Source organism: Hoplias malabaricus, chromosome 12 (genome assembly GCF_029633855.1).
Source record: "Hoplias malabaricus isolate fHopMal1 chromosome 12, fHopMal1.hap1, whole genome shotgun sequence".
NCBI classification, from domain to species: Eukaryota; Metazoa; Chordata; class Actinopteri; order Characiformes; family Erythrinidae; genus Hoplias; species Hoplias malabaricus.
This window is the reverse complement of record NC_089811.1, coordinates 7,299,272-7,316,888: the sequence shown is the minus strand read 5'-3', so window position 1 is coordinate 7,316,888 and position 17,617 is coordinate 7,299,272. Positions and strand designations below refer to the sequence as shown.

At 45.0% G+C, this 17,617-nt stretch overlaps 3 protein-coding genes across 6 annotated transcripts; 2 read left to right on the top strand and 1 right to left on the bottom strand.

The window, feature by feature from the left end:
* Positions 1-139: 139 nt before the first annotated feature.
* Positions 140-4,220, top strand: rab9a (RAB9A, member RAS oncogene family). Of its 3 annotated transcripts, none has more exons than XM_066686548.1 (3): positions 140-628; positions 1,619-1,651; positions 1,796-4,220. In XM_066686548.1, the coding sequence occupies exon 3, from the start codon at positions 1,832-1,834 to the stop codon at positions 2,435-2,437; it is 606 nt and encodes a 201-aa protein (XP_066542645.1). In that variant the 5' UTR covers positions 140-628; positions 1,619-1,651; positions 1,796-1,831; the 3' UTR covers positions 2,438-4,220. The 3 variants fall into 3 exon arrangements, with proteins under 3 accessions (XP_066542645.1, XP_066542646.1, XP_066542647.1); XM_066686549.1 differs by having other exon boundaries at positions 140-664; XM_066686550.1 differs by having other exon boundaries at positions 140-729.
* Positions 3,812-6,376, bottom strand: trappc2 (trafficking protein particle complex subunit 2). 2 transcript variants are annotated; one of them, XM_066686552.1, is made up of 5 exons: positions 6,241-6,347; positions 5,510-5,653; positions 4,910-5,053; positions 4,448-4,534; positions 3,812-4,358 (listed from the first exon to the last, which is right to left on the bottom strand). In XM_066686552.1, exons 2-5 carry the CDS (start codon positions 5,600-5,602, stop codon positions 4,260-4,262), a joined length of 423 nt encoding a protein of 140 aa, XP_066542649.1. In that variant the 5' UTR covers positions 5,603-5,653; positions 6,241-6,347; the 3' UTR covers positions 3,812-4,259. The 2 variants fall into 2 exon arrangements, with proteins under 2 accessions (XP_066542649.1, XP_066542648.1); XM_066686551.1 differs by having other exon boundaries at positions 3,813-4,358; positions 5,510-5,624; positions 6,241-6,376.
* Positions 6,377-7,053: 677 nt separating this feature from the next.
* On the top strand, positions 7,054-17,130 carry ofd1 (OFD1 centriole and centriolar satellite protein). The gene is made up of 19 exons (XM_066686875.1): positions 7,054-7,467; positions 7,777-7,968; positions 8,136-8,204; positions 8,286-8,313; positions 8,444-8,554; positions 8,673-8,809; positions 10,108-10,281; positions 10,405-10,511; positions 10,651-10,770; positions 11,404-11,477; positions 11,677-11,768; positions 12,800-12,989; positions 13,605-13,735; positions 14,401-14,512; positions 14,925-15,195; positions 15,544-15,800; positions 16,059-16,233; positions 16,374-16,549; positions 16,775-17,130. Exons 1-19 carry the CDS (start codon positions 7,372-7,374, stop codon positions 17,128-17,130), a joined length of 2,868 nt encoding a protein of 955 aa, XP_066542972.1. The 5' UTR covers positions 7,054-7,371.
* The last annotated feature ends 487 nt before the right edge of the window (positions 17,131-17,617 follow it).

The window sequence follows — 17,617 nt, the reverse complement described above, 5'->3', positions numbered from 1 at the left end:
GTAGCACTGAATGATGGACAGATAACTCTGGCTACTGATTGGCTACATAAAAGTGTCGACCAATGAAAAGTGCGTTCTTTGTTTTTGGAGCCGTGAACAATCTGCCCCTCGCTCTGGTTTAGAGTGAGCTGCCTGTTTCTGTCTCAAACCGTCACCGTAACTGTGTAACCTCAGGAATGCGAAACAAAAGGCGTCCCGGAACGCATATTTTAGCGTCCAAATACGTGACGGTTGGCAACAGTATGTGTGCCAAGAAGACAATACTGACCGATAGCCAACGGTTATCTGGAGACAGAAAACCGTTGTAGAAAATGAAAGAGTTGGGTGGTTAAAGAACATCTAACGACGTTTATTTTATTATGGGAGGCTACGTTATAATACGTACGGGACAAAGTTGGGGTAAATGTGAATATTTCGGTGATCTTGTCCTTTCTATGGAAACCAATTGCTGTCACATGATCGTGGTCACGTGATGTGGCTGCTTTAGCATTAGCTACAGTGCTAGCGGGCGCTGTTAGCCTGTAAGCTCGGAGTACCGGCCTCTGACAAACTGATCCGAACCGGGACCGACCGCTAACGAGTGGAACCAACAGAAACCTCACCGAAGAACCAGATCTGCTCATAAAGGGTAACGGCTTGAACAGATTCGGGTTACATTTCTGAGGTAATATCATTAGCCGGCTAACGGTAGCTGTTAGCATCAACACTCCAGTTCTGCGAAATCCTGAGGTAAAACATCGAGAGAAATTAAGGAAAATCGCGTTTTAAACACATTTCTTAGTTCCGAGAGTTTGTCCGCACATCTCCGGGCTATTGTTGTTTGCGTTTCTGTTTTTATTGAAGTTTAAGGCTAGTTAGTTGCGCTAGCTCTAGAATTCTGGTGTTTGTACAAACTGTTAAATTTGAGGGTTTTCAGCTGTTTTTAACTTCTTATGGTTTATTTTCTCTCATTATTCTTTAATGTTAAAAAAGTGGCACAAAACTAGATTCCAGGAGAGCAATATTACTGTACAGTCTAAAATATTCAATTAGTTCTTACTGAGGCCTAATGCATTTGCACTTTTAATTCCTTTTACCCAGAAATTTATTTTCTTTCTTGCTCTTATATATTTGAGTTCATATGAATTTTACCAGGGTTTTTGTTTTAAATAAAAATAAATAATTTGTCTTTAAGAATAAGCCCATTTTTATTTTGTTTCCCTTAGAATAAGATGAATTGCCTGTTCCATAAATCACTGTCATTTTCCTGTAGTAAAGCTTTTATTCTTTTAAATATAAGTTTGGTTCAAGTGTAAGTACAAAGGTAAAATACATTTTCTTTGAATCATTTAGGTTGCATACTGTCAAAGGTGAACATGAAATATGTAATTGTTTCCTTTTTGTTTAGCTTCAACTTTGTAGAATCTTTGTGATTAGGTTCTGGTCTGGTATGAGTGAGAAATTCTGAGTAACAGTTTACCAAACATGGATAAGTTTATATTTAGGGAAAAACAATATATGCAGTCCAGGAGGACTTGGTAGATGATTTTTAGAATGGGTATTTGTATTTTGGTGTCCAAGGTGTGTCATTGCAACAAACTAATTTACCCATGCTTTTGTGTCTGTAATTCACTTTTAGGGTTTGAATGATGAATTCCTAAAGGCATTAAAGGTAAATGCATATATTTCTTCTACTGTCTGCATTTTAAAGAGATGAAATAGGCACAAATGCATAAAGAGTTGTAGTCAATATTTTTTAAAATGACAGTTTCTGACTTAATTTGTTGCTGAAGTATCAGTGTAATCCTGATCCTAGGTGTTTTGAAGCTAGCTGAGAAACTCCACATCCACGATGTCTTCGAAGTCCTCTCTGCTGAAAGTGATCCTGCTGGGGGACGGCGGCGTTGGGAAGAGTTCGCTCATGAACCGTTATGTTACCAACAAGTTTGACAGCCACCTTTTCCACACAATCGGTGTGGAGTTCCTCAACAAAGACCTGGAGGTGGATGGGCGTACAGTGACGCTGCAGATTTGGGACACAGCAGGTCAGGAACGCTTCCGGAGCCTTAGAACACCGTTCTATCGTGGCTCTGACTGCTGCTTGCTCACATTTAGCGTTGATGACGGCCAGAGCTTCCGGAACCTTGCCAACTGGAAGAAAGAATTTGTTTACTACGCTGATGTGAAGGACCCGGAAACCTTCCCGTTTGTGGTGCTTGGAAACAAAGTGGACGTAAACGAGCGGCAGGTGTCTCGGGATGAGGCGCAGGAATGGTGCCGCGATAATGGAGAGTACGCCTACTTTGAGACCAGTGCTAAAGATGCCACCAACGTTAGCTCCGCATTTGAGGAAGCTGTGAGACGTGTGCTAGCAACCGAGGAGAGATCAGAGCACCTCATCCCCACGGACACAGTCAACCTCCACAGGAAACCTCGCTCTGGTGCCGCATGCTGTTGATGGAATCACAATAAACAGGCTCCCCCACTGTCCACAGAACTAAACTGAAAAGGAGTCCCAAAAAAGCCGTTCTGTGAACAGAGTTGCCCCTTGGTGTTCAAAAAGACTTCTGCAGTTGATGCAACCGGAATGAAAATGAAATGAAAAGGCGCCTTTGACCGAAGAGAAATTAAAAGAAGCCCCCTGCTGTTGAGTGAATCGAAATGAAAAGACACCTTTGAATAACTTGCAACAGAAGGATGCATCATCTGCAGTTGAATTAAAATGCATTAATGTTGACGACAATAATACAAAAAAGACCCCCTGCTGTTGACAGCATAGAAAAATATAGCGTGTCCCTAGCTGTGGATGTCAAACACCTCGTAACAAACTAATCTCACCGGCCGTCTGAGCTGTCTGAGGCTGCGTTTACTTTGTAAACACAATGCACTTGACCAGAAGGCTCGTAAACACTGGGTTCGTACCACTGTAGACTCTTTAAGACCTGGGTGGATTTGAAAAAGTCCAGGTCTTAATATTCTGGATTAACATTTTTCTCCTGTGAGGACTGTGATGTATTACGCACTATATTCTAAAACTGAGACTGAGAGCGATACAAAATAAAATTTGATGGGAGAATACTCCTGTAATAACGATTAACTTACCACCGTCTCGGAGAGAGTTACACTAATCTATTAACACAGACCTAAGTGTAGTGTGTGCCAAATGCAGAGATTTGTGTATATTACCACTGTTTAATGAAAATATTTAGAGCACGTGATTCTGAATCTTAATCGTAAAGCACTAAATTCTTATTAAATTATGTGTAAATGAAACTTAAGCAGCATTAATGGATGTTGTTGATCTGCAGTGATTCAGGACTAGTTTTATTTCTATCCAAGAATTGATTCAGGAGACACTGCCCATTATAATTAATTTGAGCAAATTAAGAGAAGATTTAACTTTATTTAACAGTAAATATGGATGTTACATGGGCTGAGAGGGGAATTAAAAAAGATAACAGTCGATGTTTATCTCTTCATAATTATTTGGTCTTCTATTTATATTCATTTTGAAATTCATGTTTTTTTGTCCTTGGAAACTTTAACAACATCTGAAACTCATCTGAAATTATTGTGGTAAGTGTGGCCACAATACATTTCACCTGCAGTTTTGACAGATTTAGATTAGTTTACAGTCAGTTTTATGAAGCAAAACACATGCTCCAGCGTGACATGGAATAAGATACTATTGCATTCTTCTTCTTAGCCTCTCCTGTAAAGACACTGTGTGTGAGATCTATTACTGAATTTTACCCAGGTCCCTCTGTTCTTCAGAAGCGTTCACTCAAAGTCTGTTTGTAAATTCTTTTAATATTTTTAAGACATACAGGGAGAACACAACAATATTCTGGAAATAAATCAGCAACAAAGACAAATCCAGCTGTTGCAGAAACAACTTGATCCTTTAAAGAGACAATACCACCCTATCCAGATGTTTGTGAACATTATAGGACTGAGTGAATTCAGCTGCTTTAGGCCTCACCTACAGTAGACTGTGTAGAGTCTTTGTAGAAAGTGCTTACTTGGAACTGAATGGTGCAGCTGCACAGGAGCGGAAAGGTGCCATTCTCAAAGCCACCAGAGGGGGGGGGCTGTATTTCAGGATGATATGCGGTGTTTGTGACTCGGAACAAAAGAATCCCAACACTAGCTGACAAGGCTGCATGCCATTAAATCCTCACAACCTCTAGCGTTAAACGCTCCCAGAAGACATGTACTGCTCGGGAATATATTAGAGAAAATATGTACATTTCTGACACAAACGCAGGAAAGTTGGTAAATCAGCTGAGAAGGTGCTTCTTCCCCAGGAACTGCACCTTTCGGTCGAAGGCCGTGGAGCGGATGGGCGAGTTCACCTCGTAGAAAGGGTTCATCGCAAACTGCAGAGGAACAACAAGGTGTTTTTTTAGAGTGGAGGAGGAGGAGGGGTTATTTCATTAAAACAGAAACAAAGTGACCCTAAACTTACCTTGATGTACAAGTCATACACATCGTTGAAGAAGTTCTTGATTCCGTCCTCCTGCCGTACGTCGTGGAGCATGATGAACCTCATATGTGACGTAATTAAGGAAAAGAGTGGGTTATTTAATGAGCAATGAACATGTGCAGTGGCCTCTGTTTATCCTGAGTGGAATATTTGATGAGAATGTTCAAATGTGTTTTCAGAAATGTTTATGTTCTAGGCGTCACAATACACACATTATACCTGAGTTTCTGACTCAAGTGGTAACTGGGTGACTGTGCTGCCCTTAAGTCAAATTGCTCTGTTCCAGATTTCTGTGTTTAACCAAGCTCTCTTTTGGTATTGCTTCAATAGTTACTTCAAGAGACCCTTATACCAAAGGTTAAATAATATGTAAAAGAAAGAAGCAACGGAAGACTACTCAATATAATGGCCCTCTTTTAATTTAATGCATATTAAAAGGATATGACCTGCGGTGACGAATGCAGACACAAACCACTCGTTAAACTTGTCCACGGTTTTCAGGTACATGCTGTTGGACAGCCACATGTTTTCATCCACCAGGTCCAGCGCCGCGTGAGCTATGAACTGGTTCAGGTGTCTGTGGTCATCCTTCAACAATAAAACAAAAGGTAACCGTCTCCATGGTGATATTACGGGCGTTACCATGGTTTAGCTACAACATTTAAATGGGTCTAGTGTAACCATGGAGATGGGTGTAGTCATGTAGTCATCTCCATGGTTATGCTAGACTCATCTCCAGGGTGTAAATTCATGTTAAAGTAGTGATATATAAAATTAAGTGTTATAGATATTGCACACAACTAATTCATCAAGTATAAAGCATTTATTTACATTCATTTTTTTTTTTTTATAAATGCTTCATTTTCAACTGGGCTGACAGCACCACACACTCACACACACTTACTTACCTGTGGACAGTTTCACACAGTCACTCCCCCTACCAATATGTGTGTGTGTGTGAGGGGACAGTGGGAGCAAACCCCACTGTCTAGAGCCCAGGTTCTCTTCAGAACACAGCTCCAGTGCGGACAGTGCTCCCCCTACCTTTGATTCTGCTTTTCCCGCGGGCAGGAACTCCATCTCAAACACAGGGTTGTCATGGTGACCCACCATCACGAAGTAGAAACTCCCCGACATCTTCAGTCCACCTTAAATCCAGCTGTGGACGAGGGAAAGGCAGAGAATCTCCTGATTAAAGAGGATAATATTTATTTTTCTAAATGTCCTGAACAGTCCTGTGTGAGCGAACAGAGCGGGTATCGAAAGTGGACAGATGCCTGGTTCCATTCACCAACAATGGAGGGACATCCGGGTCTCTGCAATCCTCCACTGTCCAGTCCTGGGTCCACCGCTCACACAGGGCACTCTGGAAATCCCTTTTTAATAAACATTAAACTACGTTACTGAAGATGATTAACTCCTTCATTTTCTTTAGTTAATCTGAAACTGAGTGGACACTTTCTCTGATTATGGTGATGTCTTTCAGGGCTGTTCCACAGAGCAGGGTTTCTCAGTTTAACCAGATAACTTCAGCCCAAACTCGAGCCGGTCCCACAGTAACAGAGCTCAGGAACAATTCTCTCTGTCTCTGCAGGACAGCCGTGGGTTTATCCGGCTAGGTTTCAGTTCTACACAGTTTCTCTGCGTGTATTTAACCTAAAAACCTGAAAATCTTTAACATTAACTAATTTACTGTGGCTGTTTGTGCATCTTTGAGCCCTCAGAAACCGACAAACTGTGTAATGTCTTTAAAACAACAGCGGAACTGCACTGACCTGCGTCCCCCGTGAAGCCCCTCTCTCCCGGTGTAAACACCCCCGGTCCCACGCAGATCTTTATTATTAACCCCGAGTTTATCTATGAATTATTTTCTGTTTTTATTGGTAATGTTTTTTACGTCGCTGATTCTTGTTCCGGTTTTCTGACGTCACAACGCCTGACCCTGAACGCGAATGGCAAAAATAGAGAAAATTAATTAAAATGAATAACAGTGCTACTACTACTGCTACTACTACTAATAATAATAATTATAATAATAATAAAACTATAAAATAACATGATGTAGAGATAAAATTAAATTCTAAATTTAAATAGAATTAAAGATAAAATATAAATGAATAAACGATATAGTTTTTAAAAATAAAATCCTTCATACTTGAATTTATTCTCGTCTGATTTTTGATTCGTGTTTTAAAAATAAAATTTAAATATAGTATTCTGTAATTCGTGATAGTATCACAATCTTACAAGGTTAGTATTTAATGGAGATTATTGCATATTTTTAACAGTTTTATGTAAAAACACATAAAATACATACACATCGTTTTTAAAGAAAATCTAAATTAAAATTATCTATCTGTTTAAGCCGCGTTAACGAAGACAAAAGAAAGCGTGAACCCGGAAATAAAACAATCGTCCCGAGCGTGGGGAAAGTTCAAATCTCGTAATTGTCCACTACATAGGGAACTACGACCAAGTGTCCTGTTTTCAAGGGAGTAATATTTCTGTAACTCTCGTTGAAAACGACCCGAACTGACGCAGAAATAACCCATCTATAAATTCAGAATGAAAACGTTGTGCCGAGTACCAGAGAGTAAACACTAGGTAGCGAAAAATAAACGACGAACTAATCCGATGAAATGGCGTTAAGGGCGCAGGGAGCGAGCGGCAGATTTGAACAGAGCCCCAGGCTCCAAACCCAGCGGCGGCAGTTACTGTCTCAGTGAATTGTTTTTATTTTTTTAAGTTGTGTTTTAGCGTTGATCTGGACTCTTTCAGCTCAGAACCAGCACAGAGCTTTAATAACTCCGCTCCTCCCCATTCCACCATTAATGTAATCCCACCAGTAAAACCAGTTTACTGAGACTTTAGAGCAGTTTGTAGCTGATAGTGAATTCAATTCAGAAATGTCTGAACAGAAAGAGGAGACTTTATCAGCGGAGGAGCTCAGAAAGAGGCTGTATCAGACTTTCAGGGACAGAGGACTCCTGGACACCCTTAAGGTCTGCAAAAGCACATCACACATTTCACTAAAGAGCTTCAGTTTGAACTTATTTCACTGCGTTCGAGCATAATCTTTGTGTCTCTGCTTTTGCAGGGTTTAAAAATCCAGTCCCACTGCTTTGTGTTACATTTTAAAGTTGAATAAAGCAACTGAAACACTCTAAAAAGCCTTGGAAATGATATGTGTAGAAATATTAAAGTGTGTGTGAGGATATGTAAAGGCCTGTACAGAATGCAGCGCTGTTTTATAGTTCGAATAAAAGCTTAAGAGGTGAATATGAGGTTGCTGACTGACTGTTTTGTTCCAGACTCAACTGCGGAACCAGCTGATCCAGGAGCTGCAGAACCCTTTGGCTAGAGAACCGGGTCCAGTTCCAGACAAAACAGGTTCTCTCCCACTTATGGCGTCCAACAGTTTGGTTGCAGATCACCTGCAGAAGTGTGGGTACGAGTACAGTCTGTCCGTGTTCCTCCCGGAGAGCGGCACCTGCAGAAACAAGGTGAACACAGGTTTAAAGTTCACGCTCGGGACGACTGACCAGGCCCTGGGTGGGTTGGGGTGGGGTACACTTGTTCTCCGTAGACAGACACAGATCGGCAAGCGGCGATCTGCTGTAAAACAGTTGTTTTTATAGGAGTTAATCTTGTTGTTGTATTTGATTTGTAGATGTTGTCGAGCACTGACCTCCTCCAGCTCCTGAGGGTCAGCCCCCACTCCTCTGTTTATCACACCCTGGTAAATACAAGACTTTAATACGCCATGATGTTAAAGGTAATTTCTCGTGAACCTTATTGTTATTTGTGAAACTATTCGCAGGTGTCGAAGGCCCAGAGCGGAGGGAAAGGTGGGTGGATGAAGCGTTTTCAGTTAAAACTGAATGTAGAGTTTAGAGATGGAGCTGAAGAATAATCCCAGCCTCACTGCACTCAGGAGAGGACCCAGAAACCTTCAATAACCGTTTATTTTTTCTGCAGGTTTATTAATAAATCTCCTCTCAGATTTGATTGAGCACAGCCTCCACCCAGAGCTTCATGAAGCTGAGACTCAGACCTCCAGTTCTCCAACAGATTTTAGAAGATCCCTTGGTATGGGAACTTTATGAATTTCTCCTGTAACTTCCGCGAGACTGATCCTAGTAATGCTGTGAGTGTTTCTCCTCTGTCCTGATATTTAACGAGGGCTGTGTGTGGGTTGTGTGTGAAGTGGAGAAGCTGCAGATGATCGATGAGGAGTACGAGGCTCTGAGGCTGAGGGGAAGCCGCTGGGGGTCTGTGGAGGCGAAGCTGATGGAGTTCAGGAAGGAGATGGAGGAGCAGGCTCAAGTGGAGTTAAAGGCAAAGGTACAGATCTCAGCGCCCCTTGGTGTGAACAGGGGTGTTCTCCCTGTGTCAGCATGGGTTTCCTCTGGGTGCTCTGGAGCCCTGTGTTAGACTGGTGCGGAGTCCTTCCCTGTTCTGGTCCCAAGGACACACTGATAATAATGTAGTGTTTATACAGGGTGGGCCATTTATATGGATACACCTTAATAAAATGGGAATGGTTGGTGATATTAACTTCCTGTTTGTGGCATATTAGTATAAGGGAGGGGGGGAAACTTTTCAAGAAGGGTCGTGACCATGGCGGCCATTTTGAAGTCGGCCATTTTGGATCCAACTTTTGTTTTTTCAATGAGAAGAGGGTCATGTGACACATCAAACTTATTGGGAATTTCGCACGAAAACAGTTGTGTGCTTGGTTTTAACGTAACTTTATTCTTTCATGAGTTGTTTACAAGTTTCTGACCACTTATAAAATGTGTTCATTTTACTTATAAAATTGTGTTGGATTGTCAATGCAACCCTCTTCTCCCACTCTTCACACACTGATAGCAACACCACAGGAGAAATGCTAGCAAAGGCTTCCAGTATCTGTAGTTTCAGGTGCTGCACATCTTGATGGTATGGTGTGGGATATGGGGTACAAAGATAGTGGGGCCATTTTTCATCAATGGAAACCTCAAGGCCACTGGATATGCGAAATTGCTACATGATGATGTGTTTCCCTCTTTATGCACTGAAGCTGGCACGTTCCCTGAGTTTTTCCAGCAAGATGGTGCACCGCCACATTATTGGTGTTTGGTCCGAGCATTCCTAGATGAACAGTTTACTGGAAAGTGGATTGGTCGTCGTGGGCCAGTTGAATGGCCCCCAAGGTCTCCCGATTTGACCCCCTTAGGCTTTTATCTTTGGGGTCATCTGAAGGTAATTGCCTACGCTGTGAAGATACGAGATGTCTCTGTCACTGCTTCAGGATCCTGGGGTTGTGGGTTCAAGCCCTGCTCCGGGTGACTGTCTGTGAGGAGTTTGGTGTGTTCTCCCTGTGTCCGTGTGGGTTTCCTCCCACGGTCCAAAAACACACGTTGATAGGTGGATTCAGGGTGTGTTCCCACCTTGCAATCAGTGATTCTGAGTAGGCTCCAGACCCACTGCCACCCTGATCTGGAATGGGAACTAGTGCAGTAACCTGTCGGTGATAGCGCCCCCTGCTGATGAACAGGGTGTTGATTTTCTGAGGCTACCTAATTAACACAGTCCCGTGGAATGAGATATAAATGCCAGTTTTAAGATGTTAACGTGCTCTTCCATGATTTCTGTTTCAGCTGCAGCACTTCCAGGAGGTGGAGGTGTCCCAGGTGCGGAGGGAGGAACAGGAGAAAACTCGCAGAGAAATCCAGACTCTCCGCAGTCATTTGGAGAAAACGTACGAACAGAAAACTGAGGCTCTGACGATCCGTGAGAGGAACGCCATTGATCGCCTGCAGAAGCAGCAGGAGGTGGAGTCACACACCCGCCGTAGACAGGACAATAACACGAGCACTGAACTCGTTATTAGATTAGTCTGAGCGTCTCTCCGTCTCCATCTTCTCCACTGTGACCCTACTGTGTGTTGTGTCTAGATTCAGGAGAAGGAGATGTACGCCCAGAGACAGTCCCTGCTGAAGGAGGTGGAGTCACTGAGAAACAGAGAGACGGAATTGAGACACAGGACGGAGGCCTTTGAGAAGTGAGGAGACAAACACTGAATGTCTTCACATTTGAAAGTTCAGTTCTGTGTGTGGTTCTGGTTCTGTTTGGGTGAAACGACCAGGACACGGTGCGGTGTAAGAGATCTTAGCGGTGATGGACATCTCTGACTGTTTCAGGATGGTGAAGCTCCAGGAGGAGAAGGTGAGGAGTGAGGAGGAGCTGCTGAGACGGAGGGAGATCTCTGTCCGAATGATGGAGGAGACATACGAGCAGAAACTCAGCAGCGAGATCCAGAGGTGAGACTCGGACTGACCTCACTGATCGATCAGTACTTATCAATAACCGCTGTCAATTCAGTTTATAGCACTTTTATTTTAACAGATTTAAAAAAAAATAAATGTAAATTTTACTATTATTTAAAATGTAAACACGGCTGTAAGGATGTAATAATAAAACAAACAGAGCAGCTTCTGAGCAGGATTTGCCTAGTTCCTCTTGGGTCCAGGAGGTGGCGCTGTGTTGCTGTGGTGAGACAGGACCCTGCTCTCAGTCTGAAGCTTCCTTCAGATGAATGGGGCTGAGATGTTTGTGGACAGAGCCAGACGTAGCGGGGGAAATTATTTACAATAAACAATAAATAAACTTTAAATAAACAGGAGCTCAGAGCAGAGGGTGCTTGGGTTTTGGCAGAGAAAGCAGCTTTACAGGGAAGTGTGTGTGTGTGTGTGTGTGTGTGTGTGTGTGTGTGTATGTATGTGTACAGTAAGGCTGACTGGATCCTGCTGTGCTTGAAGCCTCTGTTTCTGCAGGAGCTGGTTTGTCTTGAGGCTGATCTCTGCTCTCAGTCCTTCCATTGTCAGAGATCCAGGTGTTCCCAGTGTTCTGGGTGTTCTCTGGTCCTCTGTTTGACATCTGCTGCGTTCCCCCAGGTTCCAGCAGGAGTTGAGAGAGGATCAGGCTCAGAGAACCAAGGAGCTTGCAGAGAACGAGAGGAGGAATAAAGGTGAGCACTTCTTTATGTCCAGGTGAGAGTGTATGTTTATGTGAATGAGAGACCAACAGAGGGATGCAGCTGTGTGGGCGTTTCCATGGTGACAGTACTGATAGAGTTACCACGAGGCTCCGGACCCTGAGCAGTGTGAGTGTCTAACAAAGACCTTTCAGGACTAGCTCATCTTTCTGTTTTTGTCTTTCTTTCTCAGAGGAGACAGCGAGGCTCCAGAAGGAATCCTCTGAGTTGGAGGTGAAGATGGAGGAGTGCGAGTGGATGGTTTCTGAACTGCGGCGGCTGCAGGTAAAGGATGGTGAACTCTTTTCGAGGAACAATGACGTTTTCCCAAATTCCTGCCTCATTTCCCTGTAAAGCCCGACTTCCAGCACAAAGCTGTCCCTGGCTCTACCTTAGTACAACGGAGCTCTCGTCCGTTTCATGCTGAGGACATTTTAGAGAACCAGGAACAAAAGCACAGACAATTTATATGGTTTTAAGGACTTTTTTATTCAACTCTCTGTGATCATGGTGGCGCCTGTCCAGCACACTTATTTTCTGAACTCTGAAAAATAAACACAAATGATCATGCTTATCTCGCACTATTCAGGGTGGCCAACTGAGGGTGTTGATGATTTCTACTTTGTGTAAGCATTATCTGGGCATATTTAACTGAAATAATAGTTTCAATGTGGGTCTGAAATGAGTTTGACTGACTGGTTTCTTCCAGCATGCCGGTGACCTGCTGTGAGTCACGGGCACAGGGGGTTGATGGGTTATGTAGTCCTGAGTGTGTGCTAAAGTTAGGATTGTACCATCCTCCATATTAAGCAGAGGGGGGTGAGTTCTCTCAAGTTTCCTACTTGTATTTTTTGTTTGTTATGTTATTGCATGAATGTTTTAAATAAGGGTTTGTTTAGTTAAAACAGCATTGAGTATTAAAAGTGGTTTTAATTGAATTAAGAAAGATAGGTTATGGTTAAACCCTACAATTTGTAAACTTACCTGTATTTGGGCCAGGCCTATAGCCTAAAGGTATTTAAGGGGGAACTCCGCCATTTTTCGGCTGGCTGGATGGGGATGCAGACCTTAGTATTTTGATTGATAAGATACTATATTAAGTGTTGATTTTCTTTGACTGTTGGTACTTGGGTGAAAATAAAACTTCTGGTGCATTGGAACTCCTGGTTGTGAATCAGTTTTCGACCACCACTCAGCTATCCTGCAACACTTAGTATTGACCCCTAGTGGCCTGGCTGTGTGCTGCAGTCCGGCGAGGGTGACTGACCGCTTCTTTAATGCCGTATTGGAGAGGGTAATGGGCTGTGTTGTTGCAGGGGGAGGTGGAGTCGCTGGAGGCTGAAAGGGGAGCTGTAACCCGAGAGAACGCTGTTCTGAGGGAACGTCTGGAGGCGTTGAGCGATTACGCCGTGGTGAGAAAGGAGAGGACGGAGCTTCAGGCCGAAGTCCGGCTGCTGAAAGAACATCTGGAGCAGAAACAGCTGGAGAACCAGCGTCTCCGCCAAGGTCTGGACCTCCTCTCTGACAAAGGTCACGAGCCGCCCGGAGGGGTGTAAAGACCCAGCGCTGGTGTGTGGAGCAGTGGAACTGTGTTCTTTTGGGAGGTGTTTGTGATCAGTTCAAAACTGGATTCAGGAACGCCGTTCCACTGTTCCGCTGACCAACTCCTCTAACCCACATCTGGTACAGGACGTGATGCACTTGGGCTCATGCATCTGCTCCAGAGTGTGTTTGTTTGTGTAGAGGGGTATCTCTGAAGCGTGGGCGGGGTGTGTCTCCGGCTCTGACATATCTGACGTCCAGAGGGGGGAGAGTTTCATAGATGGTTAATTTGTAGATGTGTTCTGAATCCTCTGAAACACACACACACACACACAGGGTGTGGGGGACAGGGTGAATGAGGTTGAGCTGGACTCGAGGGACGTCCCTTACTTCTCAATTCAGATTTTTTGGCAGAGACAAGCGCCTGCTGAGAGAAAGGAAGAGCTGTGTGTGTGTGTGTGTGTGTGTGTGAGTTTTTGTATCAGTTCTGACCCAGTCGTTGAGGCTGCTGCATATCCAGATGTTGGGAGGATTAATGTTGGATTAATGTTCCAGATGTGTGTTGTTTTTGTTTTGCAGAGTTGAGGGGACCCTCTCAGGAACATCTGGCTCTTCAAGCTGAGGTCCGGCGTTTGGAAACGGCTAGAAAACTGGAGCAGGAGGAATTCCAGAACCAGAGAGAAACTCTCCAGACTCAGCTAACACAGGAGGTCAGCACTGGGGTCTCTGACGGGGTCTCCAAGAGTTAGTGTGGCACTACAGCTAGGCAACGCTTAATACCACCTTAACACCTTTTAATAATACCTTAACATCTTTAATACCATCGTAACATTTTAAAACCACTTTAAAACTTTAATACCACCTTAGCATTCTAATACCACCTTAGCACCTTTAATACCACCTTAACATTCTAATACCACCTTAGCACCTTTAATACCACATTAACACTTTAATACCACCTTAACATTCTAATACCAATTTAACACCTTTCATACCACCTTAACACCTTTAGTGCCACCTGAGCACTTTTATATCACCTTAACATATTTAATGCCACCTTAAAACTTTTAATACCACCTTATACCACCATGCTCAGATTCTGTTCCTGTTTTGTTTTAAAGGTACTGTCAATCATTTTCACCACAAAAACATTAGCTGCCAATGTTTAAAAACTGTTTGTTTACTATTTTTACATGTTTTTCTGTAAAAACTCTTCAGTGTGTCTTCAGCTCAGTTTACGCTCCACAGAGCGGGTCCCTAAAAGGGGTGGGGTTTAGTACAGAATCTCTGACACATCCAGGACACTAGGGGTCAGTGTAATGTCTGAATGAGAGTGAGTGTATTAGTAAGTGAGCACACTGCCCCCTGTGTTCAGGTGCAGCGCTGCGCTCAGGTGAAGACCCAGCTGCTGGAGTGTGAAGAGAGAAATCACTGGATGACGGTGAACACACAGGAGATTAAACAACAGCTCACACTCACTCAGAAAGGTGCCGTAACCTCCGCCCTCAAGCCTCTCTCCTCCAATCAGAATCCCCCCTGGGCTGGGTTTACTAAAGCAGTAGTGTCCTCTGTTATTATTTAGAAAAAGAGAGATACTCTGAACAGTCAGATCTCACTTCCTGTGTCTTTTTTGCCTGTTCACTTGCGCTTAGTGCTCCCTACATCGTGTACACGTCTAAAATAATAAAGTAAATCTGGTTCCTCTCAGAACTGAGCGGTTCCGCAGCGCTGTGTGTGTGACCCCAGCCCAGTGTGTTCCCAGAGCGCGAAAGTTCCTCTGAACATATGCAAATAGACATTTCCTGTTTTGGTGGCTGGTCTTTTCTTACCTCTCCCTCTTCTTCCCCCTGCTGTGTTCTCTGGGTGTTCCTCCTGTGCTGTTCCCTCGCTGGAACGCAGTTCTGGAGAACGAGGTTCTGCGGAACCCCAAGCCGTCTCTGGTAGACGTTTCCGCTCTCGATTTGAACCGAAATAAAGACGTTTACGTGGAGGCTGCGGTGGGTTTTGATGAGGGAGATGTGTGTGACGCAGGACCGACCACTAGGGGCCGCCGGCGTTCTCTACGGAACCGCAGCAGTTCTCCGGATACTAGAACCGAACTCGTGTCCGAAGCTTTGGCTCGAATTCGCAAACTGGAGCTGGAGGCTGAGTCTCTGGAGGAGGCGTACAGGTAGGAGAGGATACTCCTCAGATATACATCTATCACAATACATTGTGCCACCGTTCCACCTTAAATGGGGCAGCAGTAATATTCAGCCACTAGCTTCTTATTCCAACTTAAATGGTTCCTTAATAACATTCTGGTGCTCAAGCGTTTTATCTGAGTTTTCCACTCCTCAGTAAAAGGCTTGACTACATTCTGGCACCAGTCCACCTTAAATAGTTAGAATTCTGGTGTCATAACTTGTTTATTCAGTTTTCCATTCCACATTTAACTTGAACGGCCAAACCATTTTAAGGTGGAAGAGAAAGATTGAATGATCCATGTCTAGACTGTTACTGCTGCGTTGTGTTGTAGGAGCTACCAGCAGAGGGCGATACGCGTTAATCTTGCTCCAGATCGCACACTTGCTGCCTTCATGCGGCCCCCCACAGCCCCCCACCGAGTGACCTTTGACCCCAGCGCTCCGCCTCTGAGTGATGTGTTCCCAAACAGAGAGAGACCTCCACCCTCCAGAGAGAGAGCGCCCCCTGCAGTCCACTCTCCTCCACCCCGACGCCTCTCCTCCACCCCCCTCTCCATCTCCAAATGTAAACCTCCAGCTGCTGACCACAGTGAGTACACAGTTCATCGGTGGCTCTGCATACTTTACCCCCACCTCCCCCTGTTCTTCAGGACCCCCACAGAGCGGGACACTGATTTGTTACTGTGTGTTGTGCTGGTGTAGAGTGGATCAGACACAGCAGTGCTGCTGGAGTTTTTAACTCTCTCCACTCTGTCAGACACTCCTACTTCAGTGAAGTGTTTCCATATTGCAAACGAAGTGCACACTTTTGATGTGTGTGTGTGTGTGTGTGTGTGTGTGTGTGTAGATGCTGCTGCAGGCGACAGGTCATTGTTAACATTTACAGGTTTGAGTCCAGACAGAAACGTGTCTCCCATCTCCCCTCCTGCTGCTGCTGCCGTTACAGTCTCCTCCACAGAAGACACCAGCTTTAGTGCCCCCTGCAGTCCACAGATGAAGAGCACAGCCAGAGACCAGCACAGGTAACGCACCAGAGCACAGACCTCTGGGCCTGGTTCATGTCTCTTTCTGTAGAGAGTTCAGAGGGGAGCTCATGTGTTGGATAGACATTTACACACACACACACACTAATCCGCAGTACTGGGTTGTGTTCTCCTTCTAGTCGTCCAGAGCTGCAGGAGGTCATCACCTCCTCCCAGGAGTCTTCCCCCAAACCGGAGACCATCAGTGTCCAGGACCTGACCCATCCTTCAGCCGGAGACACACAGTACACAGGAGACACACTGACACATCTCAGACCCGCTCTGGACTCGGTGATTCACCGGTCAGAACCAGCAGGTGATCGATAAAGACAAGATGGACACTTCCGATCAGAAAGATTTATTTCATATTCATTTGTTGAGGCTTCAGTGTCATTTCGAAGTTGTTCTTAATATTTTGGCAAGAAAAAAAAACTTAAAAAACAAACTGTTGTCTCTGACGTTTGTATTGCCCCCCCCCCCCCCCCCCCCAGGAATTCACACTCTGTAAAACAGCGCCCTCTGTGGTCGATCTGTGTTCCAGGTTTGTCCCCAACATCCACCAAAGAGACTGAGGAAAAAGAGAAGGAGGGAGGACAGACACAGAGAGAGGAAGAAGAGGAGAGCAAGAGGCAAAGAGAAAACGAGAGGAGACAGAGAGAACGTGAGGAGGAGGACAGGAGAAGTAGAGAACGAGAGGAGAAGGAGGAAGAGGAGCGAGAGAGGAGACGGAGAGAACGGGAAGAGGAGGAGGAGGAGGAGCGAGAGAAGAGGCAGAGAGAAAGAGAGGAGGAAGAGGAGGTAGAGAGGAAACGGAAAGAACGAGAAGAGGAGGAGCAGCAAGGGACGAGACGGAGAGAAAGAGAGGAACATGTGGTGCATGAGGTGATAAATATGTAAATGAGTAGTTGTGGGCGTGTCCGCTTAAATTCTCCTCATTAAAGACAAAACGGTGTACTGAATTACCACAGGAAACTCTACCTCTCTCAACCACCCACCCTCTCTCCCACCTCCCTCCCTCTCTCCCACCTCCCTCCCTCCCTCCCACCCTCCCTCCCTCCCTCCCTCCCACCCTCCCTCCCTCCCTCCCACCCTCCCTCCCTCCCTCCCACCCTCCCTCCCTCCCTCCCACCCTCCCTCCCTCCCTCCCTCCCACCCTCCCTCTCTCCCTCTCACCCTCCCTCTCTCCCTCTCACCCTCCCTCCCACCCTCCCTCTCTCCCTCTCACCCTCCCTCTCTCCCTCTCACCCTCCCTCTCTCCCTCTCACCCTCCCTCTCTCCCTCTCACCCTCCTCTCTCCCTCTCACCCTCCCTCTCTCCCTCTCACCCTCCCTCTCTCCCTCTCACCCTCCCTCTCTCCCTCCCTCCCTCTCACCCTCCCTCCCTA

Coding starts and splice junctions, on each gene's coding strand:
- rab9a (XM_066686548.1), top strand. CDS start 1,832: ATGTCTTCGAAGTCCTCTCTGCTGAAAGTGATCCTGCTGGGGGACGGC.
- trappc2 (XM_066686551.1), bottom strand. CDS start 5,602: ATGTCGGGGAGTTTCTACTTCGTGATGGTGGGTCACCATGACAACCCT. Junction 4,535..4,909: donor CTGCATTCGTCACCGCAGGT/CATATCCTTTTA, acceptor TTAATTACGTCA/CATATGAGGTTCATCATGCT. Junction 4,359..4,447: donor TGTATGACTTGTACATCAAG/GTAAGTTTAGGG, acceptor GTTCCTCTGCAG/TTTGCGATGAACCCTTTCTA.
- ofd1 (XM_066686875.1), top strand. CDS start 7,372: ATGTCTGAACAGAAAGAGGAGACTTTATCAGCGGAGGAGCTCAGAAAG. Junction 8,810..10,107: donor AAGTGGAGTTAAAGGCAAAG/GTACAGATCTCA, acceptor TTTCTGTTTCAG/CTGCAGCACTTCCAGGAGGT. Junction 10,512..10,650: donor AGGACGGAGGCCTTTGAGAA/GTGAGGAGACAA, acceptor TGACTGTTTCAG/GATGGTGAAGCTCCAGGAGG.